Source organism: Ricinus communis, chromosome 3 (genome assembly GCF_019578655.1).
Source record: "Ricinus communis isolate WT05 ecotype wild-type chromosome 3, ASM1957865v1, whole genome shotgun sequence".
In the NCBI taxonomy this organism is placed as follows: domain Eukaryota; kingdom Viridiplantae; phylum Streptophyta; class Magnoliopsida; order Malpighiales; family Euphorbiaceae; genus Ricinus; species Ricinus communis.
In genome coordinates, this window is record NC_063258.1 from 28,052,142 (window position 1) to 28,070,923 (window position 18,782).

Sequence of the window (18,782 nt, forward strand, 5' to 3'; positions counted from 1 at the left end):
TGATGGTTTAGAAGTGTTCTTCAAATTAAGGCCGTCTTGGGTATGCAATCCAGCTCTAATCTGAACTTACGAACTTTTCTTCGCCTGGGATGTGCATGCTGATTGCTGTCCCAGGAAATCTCATCTAAATTAGGTTTTCTTTTCTTTTTTCTTTGAATAGACATCTAAATGAGTTAGTCGACTCGGTTCAATAACACTGGTTACAGTCCAAATATGAAGGCCAAAAAAATGGCCGAGGTGAACTGGTTCGTTGACATTTATTTTAGCTGTTAGGCAAAAAAAAGGGGAATTTGGGCAAGACTCATGAATAACGTTTGTTGTTTCCATGCGTCCGCTTGGTAATTGGTATTAAACTAGGTAGTATACTACATGTGGGTGCAACTATCAATAGTATTTGACACAAGGTATGCATTCTTTTTTCTAATTTAACACTTCTCACTATAGGAAAAGAAAATTCTCTAATATAATATTTAATAACGAGAATATGACTAGATATTTCTAAATATTATATTGCAAAATGAAATTTTGTAGTCTCAAAATTAAACAAATACCACCCCACCTCTCATGTCATCCAATCTTATTTTTGTCCACGTACTATGTCCCTTGGGCAGTGGTTCCGTGTTATATTATGTCTTTTTTAGGAACATGTTGTATTATGTTTGAACTGTCATCTAAACATCTAAATACATATCTTCCGACTTGAGCATGTTTAATATACTCTCATGTGTCTAAATGTTTTCTTGTGAATTGTCATTTAATAATATTGCATTTAGCTGATTTTTTATTTTCTAAATATAAAATACATATTATTTTAACCTTTCATATTTAAATAGTTAAATTCCATTCTCTATTTTTAATTTTAATTTTAATAAGTATAATATAAGATATTATTTATTTTATTCATACATTTATGTCTATAATTATAATTAAGAAATAAAAAATTATTAATATTTATAAAAAGAGAAATAGAAAATATAAAAAAATCATTAACTTAAATAAATTTTTTTATTTTATTTAAATATCTTCTGAATACTATTTACTAAAACTCTTTAAAGTAGAGAGTATCCTACTTGAAAAAAGAAAGGCTGAATGAGTCAGTTACGAATAGTAATTATCTTTCACTCATGAATGAACTAGTACTTATTACTGTATCTATTTTTCTGAGAAAAAAAAAAAAAAAAGAGTATAAGTGGACCAATACTACACAGGATAGAATTTCCGGCAGACTTAAAATAATCCAAAAAACTGAAAAAGCTTTCTTCTTAAACCCCATAACATAAACCCTAAATTACTCTCAACCTCACTCTCCAGCCTCCAAAAACAAAAGCCCTAGTCTCCTATATGAGTCGTAGTAAGAACAATGAGGCCTCAATGAGCCAAAGCACTAAGATCCGCTTCGAAGACGCGGACGAAGACTTGACCACTGAGAGCTCATATCTCGGGGAGTCAACTGTAGTCGGCGACGACAAAGGCATCGCAATTGACGACGAGTCCATGGGGGAGGCTGATGTCTCCTGTATCGATGATAAGACCAGCGCCGATTATTACTTCGATTCCTACTCTCATTTCGGTAACTTTTCTCAATCTTTAAGTTTTAGGAAAATAAAAACCTACAGTATGCTTGAAGTTTCGAAATTTCAAATTGTTCTAGGTTAATATATACTTCCAATTATTTAGTAAAATTACACTTGTTAATGTAAAATCTCAGAGTCTATCTATCTGCATTTGGTACAAATATAATTTTAATAAAATCTCAATACAGATTTTCATTTGGTAGTACAGTTTTAATATAATTTCTCTATTTATTACTGCCGGTAAGCATAACTTGCATAAGCTAAGTTTTATTATCTGTCTGTTTTTGTGTATGCAGGCATTCACGAAGTAAGTGTGGCACTTGGATGCAAAATTTACCTCCTGGAGCCTCTTAGTTGAATTTTTTTTTTTTTTTTTTTTTCATTTGGGTTCCTTTTTCCACTTAGTTTGGATGAGCCTTTATGACATGAGTCATAACCTCTAAATATCTGATGCATATAAATGTTGTCCTAACCATCTTTGCAGGAAATGCTTAAGGATGTAGTGAGAACTAAGACATATCAAAATGTTATTTATCAGAATAAGTTTCTATTTAAGAATAAAGTTGTACTTGATGTTGGTGCTGGCACTGGAATTTTGTCCCTTTTCTGTGCAAAAGCGGGGGCAGCTCATGTTTATGCAGTATGTTTTCTACTTTTTTGCTCTCCTGTATATCACATTTTGCATATTTAATATGTGCTATGGTTTTTCTTGTTTACCATGTTTGCTGGACTTTTGGTTTTCAGGTTGAGTGCTCTGCCATGGCTGACATGGCAAAAGAGATTGTTGAATCAAATGGGTTTTCAAATGGTATAGAATTTATGTTTTATGTTCAACTAATCTTATCTCTATATTTCTTCAAAGTAATTAGTCTCCCTGTTTATTGATTATTTTTTATCGCCCCAGTTGTCACAGTTTTGAAGGGAAAGGTTGAAGAGCTTGAGCTGCCAGTTGCTAAAGTTGATATTATCATTTCAGAGTGGATGGGTTATTTTCTATTATACGAGAATATGTTAAACACAGTTCTCTATGCTCGAGATAAATGGCTTGTAAGTTGTACTTACGTTTCAGTTTGCAGATTTATGGTTTGTTCATTCATATAGAACAGAAGTGTAAACATTGTTTTGATTTGACATGATAAGTCATTTCAATGCATTGGAATGTTACCTATTCTTCTAAAAAATGCTGGATGCTAGGTTTTAGGCAGAGAAAAGAGCTTTTGGTTGGGGTAGATGTACAAATTTGTAGAGGATAATAGTCTTCAACTGGCATGTCTCTAGGATCGTAATGGTGCTTGAAATGGCACTTCAGTCTGTTGAATTAGTAATGCTTTCCTAAGAACCCTACCCCATCCCAGGGCCCAGACATACACACATACAAGATAAAAAGGACAAGGGAGAACTCCAACCCGCCTAGCTGCATACAGCGCAGTTATATTGGTTAGGTCATAAGGATGGCTGGCTGCTTGTAGCAAGATGTTCATATTCGATGATGGATAAGGGTCTGTAGTAGTCTGGACTAGCCATAGCCATATTAATTATTTTCCTTTTTGACTTTTTTGCTCTATACATAACATTCATGCATACAGTTCTAAGGTTTGATGTCTTATGAATCCCTACCAACTTTTTTATCTTTCACTTGCTTTCAGGTTAATGATGGAATTCTTCTACCAGATAAAGCTTCCCTTTTTATAACAGCTATTGAGGATGCAGAATACAAAGAAGATAAGATTGAATGTGAGTGGATTGATTTTCTCATGGATGTGACTGGATGGGTAATATTTTCTTTGGGGTGCATGATGTGTAGGGTTTAGGAACTTAGTTCACTTCATTCACATCAATTCCATGTGCGGGGTTCAATTATTCTTTGATTTCATTTTCATGCATGTGGGTCTTCGGGCTGATTATTTATTTGTACTTTTTACTGATATTTATTTGGTTTGGTCCCATGCTACTCCAGTTTGGAATCGTGTCTATGGTTTTGACATGAGCTGCATCAAGAAGCAAGCCATGATGGAACCTCTTGTTGACACAGTTGATCAGAATCAAGTTGTCACTAATTGCCAGCTACTCAAGGTGAGATAGGCATATATATTTCATTTCTATGGTGTGTGGATATCTCTCTCTGTTTCCGTCTCTATGTATAATGTATACACACAGCACAACCAATCTTTTTTCTCAACTTTGTTCTGTTGGTTGATGTGTTGATTTGGTCCATCTCATTTCAGACAATGGACATCTCTAAAATGGCTTCAGGGGATGCTTCCTTTACAGTGCCTTTTAAGCTTGTAGCAGAACGAGATGATTACATCCATGCTTTGGTAGCTTACTTTGATGTATCATTTACTAGATGCCATAAGTTGATGGGTTTCTCTACAGGTAAATCCTTGTATTCTTTCTCATCTTTTTTTTATTCTATGATGTGTTCTAAATTTTAGAGGCTTATTTTGGTAAATTCAATGAATCATAAATGTTTAGGGGCTCATTATTGTTTTCTTTGGCATATCAAATATTTCATTTGTATATATGCCAGCGCCTGAAAAAATTTAGTATCCATGTCTCTGTCTTACCAAAAGCATATTGTAACAAACTTCACCACGTTTCTGACAAACTTGAAATAGTTCAGGTCCAAGATCGAGGGCTACACACTGGAAACAAACAGTTCTCTACCTAGAAGATGTGCTAACAATATGTGAAGGGGAAGCCATAACTGGGAGCATGACTGTAGCACCAAACAAAAAGAATCCTCGTGATATTGATATAATGGTCAAATATGCATTGAATGGTCGGCGTTGTGCGGTGACAAGAACTCAGTATTATAAGATGCGATGATGTACATCTAAGATGTCCTCCAAAATTGCAGGCATTGGTGCCTGAGCATGGCCCTCAAACAGTACCATATCAGTATCTAGTAAGTTGCTTCCATTTGGAAGCTTGTGCACTCATTTGCTTTATTGTGGGGTTGCTTTCCCTGAAAATGCATACGGGCTGCAAGCCGAATCCCATTTGACATGCTAAGGCGATCGAGGATGTAATGCTAAAATTTTTAAAATTTATTTCGAAGACTTGTTTTGTTTAAATAGATGTTTTTGAGCCTCGGCTGCTCTTGCTTTTAGTCCCGTGGTTACAAGTATTGGAAGAGTTTTCTTGGTGTCAAAATGAGAGGCCAAAAGAAAGAAGAAAGTAGTCTACTTAGACATTCTGATTTTTTTTCGAAATGCAAAGCAATTACTTGAAAGTTAAATTAAAGATTAGCAGTGGCCTTCTTCGTTAGTTTCTTGTAGTAGCAAAGACAGTCTAATTCCCTTTCCGATCTCTCCCTCCCAAAAAGATTGTAGAGCTCACCGATTATATATATGGCATTTTAAAATCTGCCATTTTACTCAATTGCCACTTTCTTACTCTATTATCCGACTTATAATGTAAAAGAATATTACATATTGAGTGGCATTAAGACAATCTAGGTTTCTTGCTTAGGCTTGTGGAAAGAAAGAAATCCTTGAATCTATCTAAGCCAGCATGGATCTCCATGTTTTTGAACGAGAAGAATCCCTTAAATTTAATCCTACCAATCCGACCGTATTTATTTCAGAAGAAATATATAGTTTGAACATGAATGGGGCTACCACTCTACTACTAGATGCCAGCAGCTTATAGCTCTGCTGGTGCTACCACTCCATATCATCGTATGACCCATTAAAACATGGCTTCATGTGAATCCTTCTGGTCAAATGAATTCTTCACAGCATCAACATAACAATATTTGTGAAAATGGAGTTGGGGAGAAGACAATTCATCTGATGAAAAGAATTAGCTAACATTGAAGAGAAAGCCGTGGCTATAAATGACATAGTTTGATTTCCATTCAGTTCCTACAAACTACTCTGCTATTTCTTAGAGATCTAAGCCTAAAAAATCACAAAACTGTGGAGCAAAAAGTGAAGAAACCTCATGATTAATACAATGGTACCATATGCAGGGTCTTACAGCTCAGCTTTGCCGGTCTTTGTATTCTTACTTGTGTGTGCTGCTCTCATTCCTTTCCACCACTGCCGTATCCTGTTGGATACCCTGTTTGCATGCCTCTTCAATGTCTGACTCTTGTTTTTTATTCCTTTGGTGATTTTCTGCTTCCAGTCATCCTTTCCACCACCTTTATTTCTCAAAGCTTTTGCCTGTAAGAAATTGGTTTATAACAGTAAATGAAAATAGTGAGTTTTTAAAGAAAAGTTCATACATTAAGAAAGTTTGTCATACCAATTTTGTGGGGAACTGAGGCTCATCATCCTCGTCTTCATCATCGTCAGCGTCTTCATTGCCAAAATTCTTCATGTTCATCAAATCTTCCCTAGAATACATTTGCATATTAGGTGCCCCTGGCATATCCTGAAGCATATCAAATGGAATCAGAAACCAACTCAATGAAAAGCATACATGCAAACAGTTTTAGGTGGCGAAATAATGATTACCTGCATGGATCTCATAATCTTCTCCATTTCGGCATCTTTAGATGGTTTGGGTTCAAATGGTTCTCCAGGAGTCCTATCCTGAAATGCAATAGAAGAAATGAAAGCAACATTAATGAATATAGTCATCGTATAAAGTTATGGCTCTTCTGCTCTTTAGGAAGACATCAGTATACTTCAACAGTAGACAACATTTCTTCATATAAGATACGAGAAAATTGCAGCAGATAAGAAGCAGAACATCTGAAGTGGAGAGGAAAAAAAGAAAAAAAAAAAAGCATAGAATGAACACAATGGTACATCAATAACACATGAGAAAAATGCACACAGGGATACATCAATTAATTAACTGTATCATTAATTGAACTATTCCATAATTGCTAGAATATATGTGAAGTCCTTAAACATTATTTAAAGTTCAGATCACAAGTCGTGTCACTAAACAATTTGGCAAGAGTAATAATGAAAAATGAAGGAAAGGGCAGCTCATGTAATGCCATTAGTAGCTTGTGAAAGCAGTTTTAATATTTACCATCCTAGGAAGAAAAATAATGATTGAGGCTTCAGTTATCAAAGGATCCAGTGATACTTCTAGAGAAAAGAGAAGGCTTTTCAGTGAACAAATTACAACCAAGGTTAGTATCTATTTGAGAAAATGGCTTCTTCTCTAAAAATAATTTCCTCTAATTGTTAAAATACATCATCACCTTAAAAATTAAATATCAGCTCCACTTATGATGCAATTCTTTCCTGATTGAGCTCAATTTGAATCTTGATCATACAAAAAAGAACAAGATGCAATAGTATCTTATCTGGAATTCATCACAACAGTGTTGAATTTTCAAAATATAGGCTATATAGATTTCTTAAACCATTCATCGAGTGGTAAGTGGTCAAATCTGATTCTGGGCAATGGTAATCATATTTTACAATCCGTCTGCAAGAAGGAATGCAATACTTGATCACATAGAGTTTATATGTGTGTAACAAATCAAATATTTGGTTCTGTTAAAACTTGAAAAAGCTTGCTAGTTATCCATATAATTGTTTGAACACAATTCGTATGCTAGTGCAAAATTCAGCCAGACTACTATCAAGAAGCACACAATGAAAGCACCAAGATTGGCATGTCACAGTAACCTAGAAATAAAGATCCATAAAGAAGCCATTTATACTATAAATTCAACTAGTAGAACAACTAAAAATATCTTCGACAAAAGCGGTTACCTTGGGAACTGGAGGTGGCTTCTTCACGCATGCATTAGTGAGGTCTTTGCAAAAATAATTAACCAACGAATCAATATTTGGTTTGGAACTAAAAATGTATTCAGCAATATCAGTATCAGCATACCCCATAACCTGCACAACCCCCATAGTTACACAATTATAACGGAAAGCAAGAAACATTATTAGCAAAATTCAGTTGCCATGAAAAGTGAAAACCAACATCACTGGATGTCAAATACTCACCTCCTCACAAGCCTTCTCTACTGTCTTGCATTCAGAATTGCATTGACCTTCAACATCTTGTTCTACCAACTAAATAGGTATAAATTTTAGTAGTTAGCAAGTCAAGAATACAACAAACAACATAACAAGATATCTATATCCTTTTTTACAATTAAGTATCCAAATTAATACATAAATAAATAATAGAAACCAACATAATATTAGCCATACCTCCAACTTATCCCCTTTCTCCACAATATCAATCTTCATAATCCAATCAGCTTCTTGCTTCTTCAAATTACATACATTCTCTGCTATCTCAATGATTTGATACTCCGTGATCTAGCCACCGAAAAGAAAAAAAAAAATCAAATCCAACAAAAGCAAATGAACCCAACAAATTCAAGGCGAAACCCAGATAGTCAAATTACCTTCTTGGGTAAGATCTCTGCTTGTTTCTTTTGAACTTGCTGATACAACTCTTTTGCCAACTTCTCACAAACTTGACACTTGATATAAGGGATGTCCTCTGTTCTTGCACTCAAAACAGGTTTCTTTGCAGAGAGAGAGACTGGAACACATGCTGATACAATCAACAGAGACACTAAAAGTACCAGATTTTGCTTCATATCGGCCATGCCTCTCTGGTTCTCTCTATCCAGATGCAACAAAAGGCACAAGCTTTTAGGCACAAGAATATGTTATTACTATGAGTGTAAGGGGAGGTGATTTGTTTGCTGGTAGTTTGTATGTACCGGTCGATACGTGTTTCTCTCTTTCTGATTGGTCGCTTAGTGGACCCACAAATTTTCCACCAATAGGATGAAAGATAACACGTAGTTCCGGTACTTCGTTCTATTATATTACATAGATTGCTAAAAGAGCCCCCTGAACTTTATCCAAACTTACAATTTGGCTTTGAAGCTTCAAGTGCCCTACCAATCAAGTTTAGAATAATACAACGTCTTAGCACTTTTAATTCGTATACCAGTACTGATGCAAAGTTCTACAATATGAAGAAAATCAGAACTCAAACTAAATTATGGTTTAATGAATGAAAATTTGAGAGATTAGATTGTGATTATTAGGATTAAAAATAATGCTGGAAACTTTGTTTTAGAAATAAAAGTATACCAAATTACAATATCCACAGTTAATTCTGAGCATTAAATTTTGTAATTTTTTTATCCTATATATCATATAAGGCAAGGATTAAGATGTACAATTAGCTGATATTCAAGGAATTACAATTGTTGAGTTTATGATATCAAGAGCTAAACTAAAAATTAGATAAAATCTAAGATATTTCAATTATTAATCTCTTATAATTAATAATTTAATTAAATAAAGAATAAAAAAATCTCAACAAATTTATTTATTTTAATTAAATTTAATTTTTTAATATATAGTCAAATAAAATAATAATATTTAAAATCTGACTTAAATAACAAAAAGTTTAATTTTTTGATAGATGAAAATATCGAGTTCAGATCCTTAATAGATGAAATTTCACCTTTTACGGTGAATGAAAAAAAATAGCCTCTTTATTATGTAGTAGATGATTTATTTTATGTTCCATGATTAAATAAAAGGTTAAATACATATGGTTTTATCAATTTTCAGTGTGTAATTTTCTTTTTAAATAAAAAGAAACATGTGGTTATAGATCGTGATAAAAAAAGTATTTCATTATTCGATTTGTAAAAATTTAACCATTTTCACTCTAATCAGCCATCATTATCATTATTTATCGTGTTTGATAATATGAGCTTAGAACTTAACAACTCAAAACGTTATTTTTTAACCGTTAAATCGATGTCATCGGATTAATGACTTTTTAAATCACGATTTAATGGTTAAATATTAAAATTATGAGTTGTTAAACTCCAAACTCGCATTATTAAACACAAACATGATAATGATGGCCGATCAGCGTAAAAATAATTGAATCATTGCAAATCGATACAACGAAAAAATACATTTTAGTCATGAATTGTAATCATATTTAAAAAAAATTATTAAAAATTATAAAATAAAGAAATCACAAAAATATTCGTCCCTTAAAAAAACAGAAGAAAGAAAATTGAAGCGGTGCAATGCTCGAGCTCAACAAGTCTATTGGAGCTTGACTTTGACTCGCTAAAATCAAGTGCCTAGGTTTTGATACTAAACTAAAACGATGTCGTTAAGTGCTCTTCTAAAACCCTAGAATTTACATCCGGCTACTGGACGGAAAGGTTTAAGATTTTGAATTAACAGAGTTTTATTTTTCAAATCTTCTTCCCAGATTTCATCACCATCAAAATTTAAATCCCCACAATTTTTCTTTTCAGGAATCGGCATGGCTTCGTCTCCAGAACCCAATCCTTTTGTTGGAGAAAACTATGATATTACTCTAAGCCAATCAATGCGCCAACTTGTATCTGAAATCCAAAACAAAACCGTAAACTTTTCTCATTCGATTGACTTCTTTTACCAATTAATGCAATCAAGAATCGACCCTCCCTTGGAAACGATCTGGGCATATTCTGCTTTGTCTTTTAAGTGCAAAAAAACAACAAAAGGTGATCTTTCAAATCAGATTTTGATTTCAAAAGAACTATTTCAGCTTATATCAGGATGTTCAGGTCCTTGTAGTGCTTCAAAAAGCATAACTTTGCTAGCTCCAGTTCTTCTCCACGTGTATAAATTGGTCACTGAGGTATTAGGCAAAGATTTAGGAGCTAAGAGAGTGAAGAAAGAGATTATAAAGGTTAAGTCTTTGATTGGAGCTATTCTTGGGTATGTAAGTGCGTGCTGTAGTAAGGATATGAGCGAGGAGAAAGATCCAATTTTGAGTTTAGCATTTGCGGATTTGGTTGGTGTGTGGATGGACGGAAATGAGGATTTGAAGGCATTTTTACCTCTTGTGAGTGATGAAATACGTAAAGAGATTAGCGATGGAGGTTCAACTGTGAGTTACTTAGCTGGAGTTGTTATTTCCGAGGTTTTCTTGTTGAAGCTTTGCTTGGATTTAAGGGTGGGGAATAGGGGAGTGGAGTTCGAGAAGGAGCTGAGGAGATGGATTGTTGGCTCAATAACTGGGTTTCAAAGCTTCTACTTCTTTGGTTAGTGCAGCTAACTCTTTTAGATTGAAAGTTATTACATTAGTTAGCCACTGATAGAGATTGCTATTACCTTCTTTTTCTTAATCACAGTTTGGTTTTTGGCATGGCATGCATAGATGTGAAATTAAACTGAATACGTAGGTTGAGCACATTTAAATTCTGATGCTTTCTAGGCATTAGCTTAATCTAGTTTGTCCAAATAATGCAATTGATAAAAGTAGAGCTGATCGTTGTAGGTTTTTTTTTCCTCTCCTTCTTTGATTTCATCTTTTATGTGCTTATATATTGGTATGCCATGCCATTCAGAAACCCTTGTGAGGATGTTGCTGGAGCCAGCCCTACCTGTGACTTCACTATTGGTAAGTAATTCTTTTGTTCTTTCTTTTTACTCTTTAACTAATATAGTTTATCTAATGTTTGATCATTTCTTCTCATAATATAGTGTGTGCATCATCCATATCTTGTTCTCCTCCTCCTCCTTTTTCTCTTAATGTTTTGAGCCCCTCTGCAGTTTCACTGTATGCTTGTTTTTAAGATCATGTAAGAGGCAGTAACTTAAACAAACATGTATCTTTTATTTTAAATATGTCCACCATATTGGTACAACACCTGAAGTCCTTCAGCAATTGCAGCAAAAACTTTTTGCTTGTGAATTTCCATGCTGATTATGACAGTAACAACTGCATCGATTAATTAAATTAGATGGACTAAAAGTCTGCTGTTGTACTATGTGTATTTTTGAATAATCTGTTCTATTTGACTTTCTGTTTGTATGCTAAATGTTTAGTGCTGTGAAGGTGGATATTAACCATAATGTTGTTTACAACAAATTTGAGAAGTAGCATTGGCTTCTTGGAGTGTTGATTTTATTTTGGAACCTTATCATGTGGAGCAATGGTACGTAAGAATCTGTATTCTAATAATCTTTTAACAGCATGAAAATTTCTATGCAGAGTTTGGAAGATGAAGATTTTTTAAGGAAGATTCTGTATGATGCTGCTATAATGGTGGAATATTCTTTCCTTAGTTCTGAGAGAGTGATAGACCTACCAGCCAACCGTGTGAGAAGTCTTGCAGTGAAGAGATTGATCATTACACATGAAGCCATAGAACTTGTTAGGTAGGAATAGTATTTATAGTTGGTGCATTGATGTGTTTTGTAGTTTCTATTAAAGCATTCCTCCTTGGAACTAAATGCAGGAAAAATGGGGACCAAAAGAGAGCTATTTCTTATACTAATTCATTCTCCATTTCTCGGTTGCCTTCCCAAATTATTAAGTGTATTATGACTAGCCAGATTGGCTTGGAGGAAGAAGCGAATAGATTGAAGGGAGCATCGCCTAAAGCCCTTATAAGTAAGTAGTTCTTAATCTTTCTTCCTGTTTGTCATCAATATCTGAATCTTGTAGTTCTTGTTCCAAATTGTACATCTATATTTCCCCATAATCTATATTTCATAGCCTCTAATACTAAACTGTGATATTATTATTCTCCAGAGTGGTTACTAAAGCTAGATGGCCAGGGCATTCAAATATATGATGATAGAGTCTCCAAGCTCCATGCCAAATTAGCTGTTGATAATTCTAAGCCCGATTCTGAGCGGTCTGCATTTAAGCCAGAAGGCAAGCTAACAGATGCTGATCTTCTGTTTTACATTGATAACAAAGGAGGAAAAGAAGGCTGTAATGAGGATGATAAGGAGATAAATGAGTCCATGAGTGCCGCTTTTGTAGCTGCTGCAAAAACTATGAGATTGATTGAAAAAGGAGGGAGGAAACGGAAAGAAGGGATAAATGCTGGAAAGAAGAAAAAAATTAAGGTCCTCAAGCATGACCTCTCTGATAATTCTGATTCAGATGGAGAAATATCCTCAGCCGTCAGTGATGATAGTTCAGGCAGTGGGAGTGAAGTTGAGAATCCAAGCTCAGATGAAGATGTTTGAGTGAAGTGGTGGTAGGAATCTTTGAAGAGAAAACAAGGCAATTATGCTAACTCCACCTGAATTAGCTTCAAAGACAATATTCAACTGTAACAGCCCTACCAACTGCTAGAGCTGCCATTGAATAGCAAAGCAGCTGCTTCAATCTCATATATCTTTAGCCAAAGTTATAATTAGTTGTTAAGTGTAATGCTTTGATTATTCGTTTTTATAGAATTCACTGAACTACTTTATGCGGTTGTAAAGGATTGAAGTTGCATTTTAGCCATGCGGCGTTGTAAAGGATTTGAAGTTGAGCAATTTAGAATATTTTATACCTGCTTGCACTTGTGTCCTGAATAAGAAAGTGGAACAATGGTAGTTTAGCAAACTAATACAACCTGCTTACATTATGCCAACATGCAATAACTTTTTCAGTTCAACAAGCTTGTATTAATTTCCAGCAACCTTAGAGATAAGTTACTAAGCCCTGTCAAAAGAAAAACAAGAAACCTATAATATCTTCCTACAATACAGTGGTTCTGCGCCTTAATGCCTTTATACAACCAGAAGAACTCAAGGCATTATTTGATTTGAAATAACGGAGTTAAACATGTAATTTGAGGTCTAAATCTTCCCAACAACATTTATCACAAGCCATTAAAGTGAGGAGCGAACTTCAATTTCACTTGCTCATTTCTCATTATCAGCATGTAGAACTAGAATCTGAATATATGCTTTTATTTTTATTTTAAAGAAAAGAAATTAAATAAATTCCACAACTATGAATCAACTTGTTGGACAAGAGCTCTGGTCGGCAGCAAATTGTTCATGCTCCTCATCATCAACCTGCATAGCGCCTTCCAGTACAACCTCTAGACTCTCAGATTTACCCTGTAAAGCCTTGTAAAAGGGTCTTAAGGGCATTGTCCTTGATCCTCCCAAGAAGAAGATGGCTGCTTGACTTTCAAGAAGAAAAACCTCTAAATTTGACCCCACCCAGAGAACTGGCTTACCAACATTGCTGAAGTTGGAACACACTTTTTCCCCATGGCTGAAACACTAGAGCAACTCACGTCACATGGCTTCTCATGGATGCACCTAAATCAGCATTTGTGATTCTGTCCGAGGAACATCAGCAGAAAAACATGAAAAATTTCTGCAAGCACTGATTTCAGCAGGTTCTGCAACTAATCCAATAGCATGCCAACAAACAGTGTTCCACGACTCGGAAGAGTGGAAACTAGAACTCTTATTTAGCATCCAGCGTGACAATACTAGTAATAAACTGCACCAAATTTAGGATTTAGTTGCCATTGTCATTATAGGCTAAAGCACTACCCTCAAAGGGTTAAAACAAGAAGCAGCAAAATCTGAAATAGGATAGAATGAATAAAGAGTCAAAATGACTTGAAAAGTTTAACTGAATGCTGGATTGATGTGCACAAATGGTCATCAGTTATTCAATGAAACATTAGTTAGGTTCTTGCTCTTGCATTGAGGAATCCGCAGTGGCTTCTCAAAGCTCACTGCAGTCTGGCCATAACCGCAGCTATGGCATTGGAACAAAGGCCTGTAAAGAGAAAATAAAACAAGTTAGAAGTGCTGTAAACTCTCTCTCCCAGTATTAGTACAAGCAGTTCAAATGATAAGAATCCCTGAGGATTCAGAACTATATCAATAAAACATGAAAGAGTAGCAATCTGAAACCTTCAGTGCTGGGAGGCCATCTTGTTTCCTGAAAACATCTCCTCAAATAACCATCTTAAGGCATCAATCAGAATGTCCCATGAAGTTTCAAGTTGTGATAACTGCTCTGAGCAAAGAGACTACAAAAAATGAGTGAAAGAAATGACAGAACAAAAAAGATACAAGAATTAATAAATGCACCGTATCCAGGAATATTACCTATGAATAGGAAAAATAGCATTTGACCAAGACGAACCTTCCATCAATTGCATCGCATAACCCTACAGCAAAATTACCAATAATCCTGACAAGTGCAAGTGCCTTTCTTAAAATGGTGGAAACGCTTGATGTCACGGACAACTATTTCACGGTTTGTGATGCTTGACATGAGTTTCATAAAATCATGGCAATCCCCACAAATACGAAGATTTTTAAAAATCCGAATTGGTTTAACAGGACTGGTGCTTATAAGTGCAAAAGCAAGAGCCAACCTCTCACTGTGATGGTAAAGAAGTTCCTTTTTTTCTTTGTTACTGACATTATGAAGCACATTTTCCGTCTTTGGTGTATAACCTATGGAAGTCAATTTTTGCCCTAACTCCTCTAATTTGGTGTAGATTTCCATTGATTTTGGATGTGAACCATCTTGAGATGTGAAGACATGGACTTGACCGTTAACCTCTATCCAACTACACCCAGGTTCCTTTTTAACACCCTGAGTAGACATCATAGCCCTGGTGCTTCTCACATTGTCCCACCTACCTTTGGCAGCAAAAATATTTGATAGCAATATATAACTGGAGTCCATCTTAGGTTCAAATTCAAAGAGTTTCTCAGCAGCTTGTTTACCAAATTCAACATTTCCATGCAACTTACATGCCCCAAGAACAGTCTCCCAAATCAAGGAATACGGGGCTAACTTCTTTTCCTCAATAAAGACCTCAACCTCATTAAATTTTCCAGTTCGACCAAGAATATCAACCATACAAGCATGATGCTCAATTGAAGGAGTAATTCCATAAACTTTGCTCATCAAATCAAAATGCTTTTTCCCCTCTTCAACCCAACCCATGTAGCTACATGCAGCAAGAACACCTATGAAAGTGACCTCATCAGGGTCAATGTCTTCATCTAACATCATCCTAAAGGCTTCAAGAGCCTTCTGCCCTTGCCCGTGCTGTGAGTATCCACAAATAATTGTGTTCCATGCAACTGTGTCCCTTGAAAACAAGCCCTTAAAAATGGCCTCAGCATCTTCCATGCACCCACATTTCCCATACATATCGACCAGTGCACTACTGACAAATACATCACCAGAATGTCCAGACTTAATTGCCAGAGAATGTAGCTGTTGCCCATTTCCCAGGGTCGCCATTCGTGAACATCCACTTAAACAGCTGGCCAGAGTGAACTCATTGGGTTTTATACCCTCTCTTAGCATCTGGCCTAGGTACTTGACAGCTTTTTCTGCTTTATCAGTTTGTGAATGACCAGCAATGATGACCGTCCAGGTGAAGAGGTCCCTATTTGTTAATTTATTGAAAGCTACATCTGCATCTTCCAAACATCTGTTCTTCGCATACATGTCAATCAGAGCTGTTCCAACAAAATCATTACCATCAAGACTGTTCTTTATGATATGAGCATGTACTTGCTTTCCAAACCACACATTCAAAAGGCTCGAACAAGACCTTAAAACACCAACAAATGTGTACAAGTTGGGCACAAGGCCTTCCATAAGCATCTGGCAGAAGATTCTTAAGCCTTGATCAGAAGTTTCAAAGTCATAGAACCCAGATAAAAGAGCATTCCATGAAACTAAATCCCTATTTGTCATTGTGTCAAATACCCTGATACCATCTTGCACAAATCCACTTTTCATGTACATCGTGATCAGTGCATTGCCAACTGAATTATCAGATTCATATCCATATTTGCATATACAACAATGGATACTTTGACCAAGATACAGGTCACCTACATTTGTAGCAGCACTAATAACACTAGCAAAGCTAAATTGATTGGGTCTAACTCCTTTTTGTCTCATTAGGTGAAAAAGCTCAGCCGCTTCTTGACTATGGCCCTGCTGATCAAGGCCAGTGATTATTGCACTCCAGGCAACTATATCAGGCTCTTCTATCATGTTAAAAACTTTTAATGCCTCGTATGCCATCCCGCATTTAGAGTACATATCAACAAGATTACAACCAAGAAATTCATCAAGCTCATACGCTCTCCTGATTGACAAAGAATGCAAAGCCTTCCCTTCCCTCAAATTCCCAGAGTTCGCACAACCCTTTAATACAGTAGATAGAGTGTAATTAGTAAAGTTCATTTCACACTCTAACATCCTACAAAACAACTTCAATACGCTCTTGCCATCCCCCCTTTGTGCATAACCATTAAGCAGAGCATTCCATGACACATTATTCTTCTCTGGCATCCCAAAGAACACTCTGTCAGCAAGTTCCATCTCACCAAACTTTGCATAAAGGTCAACAAGTGCAGAACCAACAAACAAATCCAATAACAGCCCGGTTTTTATAGCTTCTAAATGAATTAACTTCCCAAATTTTATATCTGAGCACATAGAGGATGCTTTTAAAACAGTGGCCAATGTGAATTCATTAGGACATATATTTTCCTTTCTCATTTCGCAGTACGCCTTAACACCGTCACTTCCGCATCCTTCACTCACATACCCAGCAATTAACGCAGTCCATGACACAACATCTCGTTCACGCATTCCAACAAGCACCTTACGTGCAAACGCCAAGCTCCCACATTTTGCATATAAATTTATCAAAGAGACCCATAAATGGGAATCTGGCTCTAATCCACTTTTAATCACATTCCCATGAATTGCTGTTCCTTCATTTAGATTCCCTTTTGAAGCACACTCGCGCAGCATCCCGGAATACCGCTTTAATACCTCCTTCGAAGCAAAGCTTATTATTTCATTTGTTTCGCTTTTATCAATTAATGACCAATTAGGACTTGATAACTTTCTGGGTATCCTTTTATTAACCTCCTGAGCAGTATCAGCAGTGCAACCTGAAAATCTTACTCTCACTGAAGCTGAACTTGAATGGAAATTATTATACAACTTCATTGAAGAAATGTAAGTTGGGCGATTGGGTAAAAAGAAGCATTGAAAAGCTGGCGAGGAAACGCGCATTTTTAGAGCTATAAAGTCGAATTCCATTAATTTAAACACTAAAATTCACTTCTTGGAACAATTTTGGCGCGTAAAAATGCATCAAACTAATAACCAAAACAAACTGTGTGTGGCAACCAAGTGCCCAAGTCACTGTGGGGCTGAAACGATCGCTTAGAAAACTTAAAACGATAATGTTTTTTGATCTCGAACGACTTCACTTAAAAGTCGGGCTAAATTATACTCAGAGTCGATGGACTTTTGAGGCTGCTATCAGCTTGTAACATTAAATAGAAATTTTCAGCATCACAAACATTCTTTATACCATTTTTTGATAAAAAGACTGCTCAAAAGATGATATGGTGCACATGCGTAAAAATATCTTTTTCTTCCGATTTTAGATTACTTTTAGTTTTTATAAAAACTAAAGCTTTTTGAATTAAGATGATTATTTTTAATTATTTTTTATCAAAATATTTTAATAATTGCTTAATAATTTAAATATTAATAGATTCTTTTAATTTATTTACAATTTTTGACATTCAAATAAAATAATTTGCATTAGGGCTAAAAAAAATTATATAATAATGAAATCTTAAAATAAATAATAAAAATAAATTGTAGATATTTATGTTTATATTAGCTGATAAAAGTATCAATTATTAAACTAATAATTAAAAGAAAGTAGCATAAATTTATTGACAGATAAAAAGAAAAAATGGTATCAATTGAAAGAAAAAAAAGGTGTTTAATTATAATATCACAAAATAAATGCTATGTTATTATTAAAGGATTAAAATTAAAGATGGAGACTTTTTTATTTACTTATTTTTTTATTCATCCGTAAATTTGATGTATATATAATTATATTTTGATATTGAATAATTTATCAATTTTTTTTATTTAAAATTATATATATATTAATAAAATTTGGTGGATGAATAGAAATAAATATTAAATTTAAATAAAAAATTAAAATTAATAAATAGGTATCAATTATGTATTAATTTAATATGGAGAAAAATAACACATGTTTTTCTTTTCCTCGTTATTTTTCTATCATCCAAAACATGAAAAAGTGACTTTTTTTCCTTTGTTCTTTTTCTTTGTCCCTTTAGTTTCCTCTCCTGAACACTAAACTCTCTATAAAATCCTAGCATCAATAGAACAACTGGTACACTAACTACAGCCATATATCTCTGCCCATTCAACGATCGATATGGCCACGGCCAATGCAAGCTTCGACCTTGACGAGGCTCTCTGTCTCACAGAGAACGCAGCTAATTTAAGTTTCGATCTCGATGTAGCTCTAACTTTGCAAGAGATTAGCCATCATCAAACCACGCCAGCAAATAACTCTCCGCAAGTAGTAGTACCGGCGGATCATCGTCATCATAATCACATGCCAACAACGATACCAGCGAC

General features: G+C 35.0%; 4 protein-coding genes across 8 annotated transcripts; 2 read left to right on the forward strand and 2 right to left on the reverse strand.

Annotated features, from left to right (window-relative positions):
* The first annotated feature begins 1,091 nt into the window (after nt 1–1,091).
* On the forward strand, nt 1,092–4,686 carry LOC8265088 (protein arginine N-methyltransferase 1.1). The gene is made up of 9 exons (XM_002514113.4): nt 1,092–1,570; nt 1,871–1,881; nt 2,059–2,214; nt 2,319–2,382; nt 2,479–2,621; nt 3,221–3,308; nt 3,532–3,647; nt 3,800–3,950; nt 4,198–4,686. Exons 1-9 carry the CDS (start codon nt 1,342–1,344, stop codon nt 4,401–4,403), a joined length of 1,164 nt encoding a protein of 387 aa, XP_002514159.2. The 5' UTR covers nt 1,092–1,341; the 3' UTR covers nt 4,404–4,686.
* Nucleotides 4,687–5,369: 683 nt separating this feature from the next.
* Nucleotides 5,370–8,197, reverse strand: LOC8265087. The gene is made up of 7 exons (XM_015716150.3): nt 7,918–8,197; nt 7,718–7,828; nt 7,508–7,576; nt 7,265–7,396; nt 6,041–6,118; nt 5,829–5,957; nt 5,370–5,746 (listed from the first exon to the last, which is right to left on the reverse strand). The coding sequence occupies exons 1-7, from the start codon at nt 8,122–8,124 to the stop codon at nt 5,555–5,557; spliced, it is 918 nt and encodes a 305-aa protein (XP_015571636.2). The 5' UTR covers nt 8,125–8,197; the 3' UTR covers nt 5,370–5,554.
* Nucleotides 8,198–9,573: 1,376 nt separating this feature from the next.
* On the forward strand, nt 9,574–12,858 carry LOC8265086. Of its 2 annotated transcripts, XM_015716325.3 has the most exons (6): nt 9,574–9,723; nt 9,820–10,593; nt 10,900–10,952; nt 11,547–11,713; nt 11,794–11,948; nt 12,090–12,858. In XM_015716325.3, exons 2-6 carry the CDS (start codon nt 9,828–9,830, stop codon nt 12,533–12,535), a joined length of 1,587 nt encoding a protein of 528 aa, XP_015571811.1. In that variant the 5' UTR covers nt 9,574–9,723; nt 9,820–9,827; the 3' UTR covers nt 12,536–12,858. The 2 variants fall into 2 exon arrangements, with proteins under 2 accessions (XP_015571811.1, XP_002514157.1); XM_002514111.4 differs by lacking the exon at nt 9,574–9,723 and having other exon boundaries at nt 9,730–10,593.
* A 122-nt stretch (nt 12,859–12,980) lies between these two features.
* Nucleotides 12,981–17,685, reverse strand: LOC8265085 (pentatricopeptide repeat-containing protein At3g24000, mitochondrial). 4 transcript variants are annotated; one of them, XM_015716143.3, is made up of 4 exons: nt 14,420–17,685; nt 14,222–14,327; nt 13,936–14,084; nt 12,981–13,799 (listed from the first exon to the last, which is right to left on the reverse strand). In XM_015716143.3, the coding sequence occupies exon 1, from the start codon at nt 17,403–17,405 to the stop codon at nt 14,493–14,495; it is 2,913 nt and encodes a 970-aa protein (XP_015571629.2). In that variant the 5' UTR covers nt 17,406–17,685; the 3' UTR covers nt 12,981–13,799; nt 13,936–14,084; nt 14,222–14,327; nt 14,420–14,492. The 4 variants fall into 4 exon arrangements, with proteins under 4 accessions (XP_015571629.2, XP_015571631.2, XP_015571628.2 ...); XM_015716145.3 differs by having other exon boundaries at nt 12,981–14,084; nt 14,222–14,322; XM_015716142.3 differs by having other exon boundaries at nt 12,981–14,084.
* Between the last annotated feature and the right edge of the window lie 1,097 nt (nt 17,686–18,782).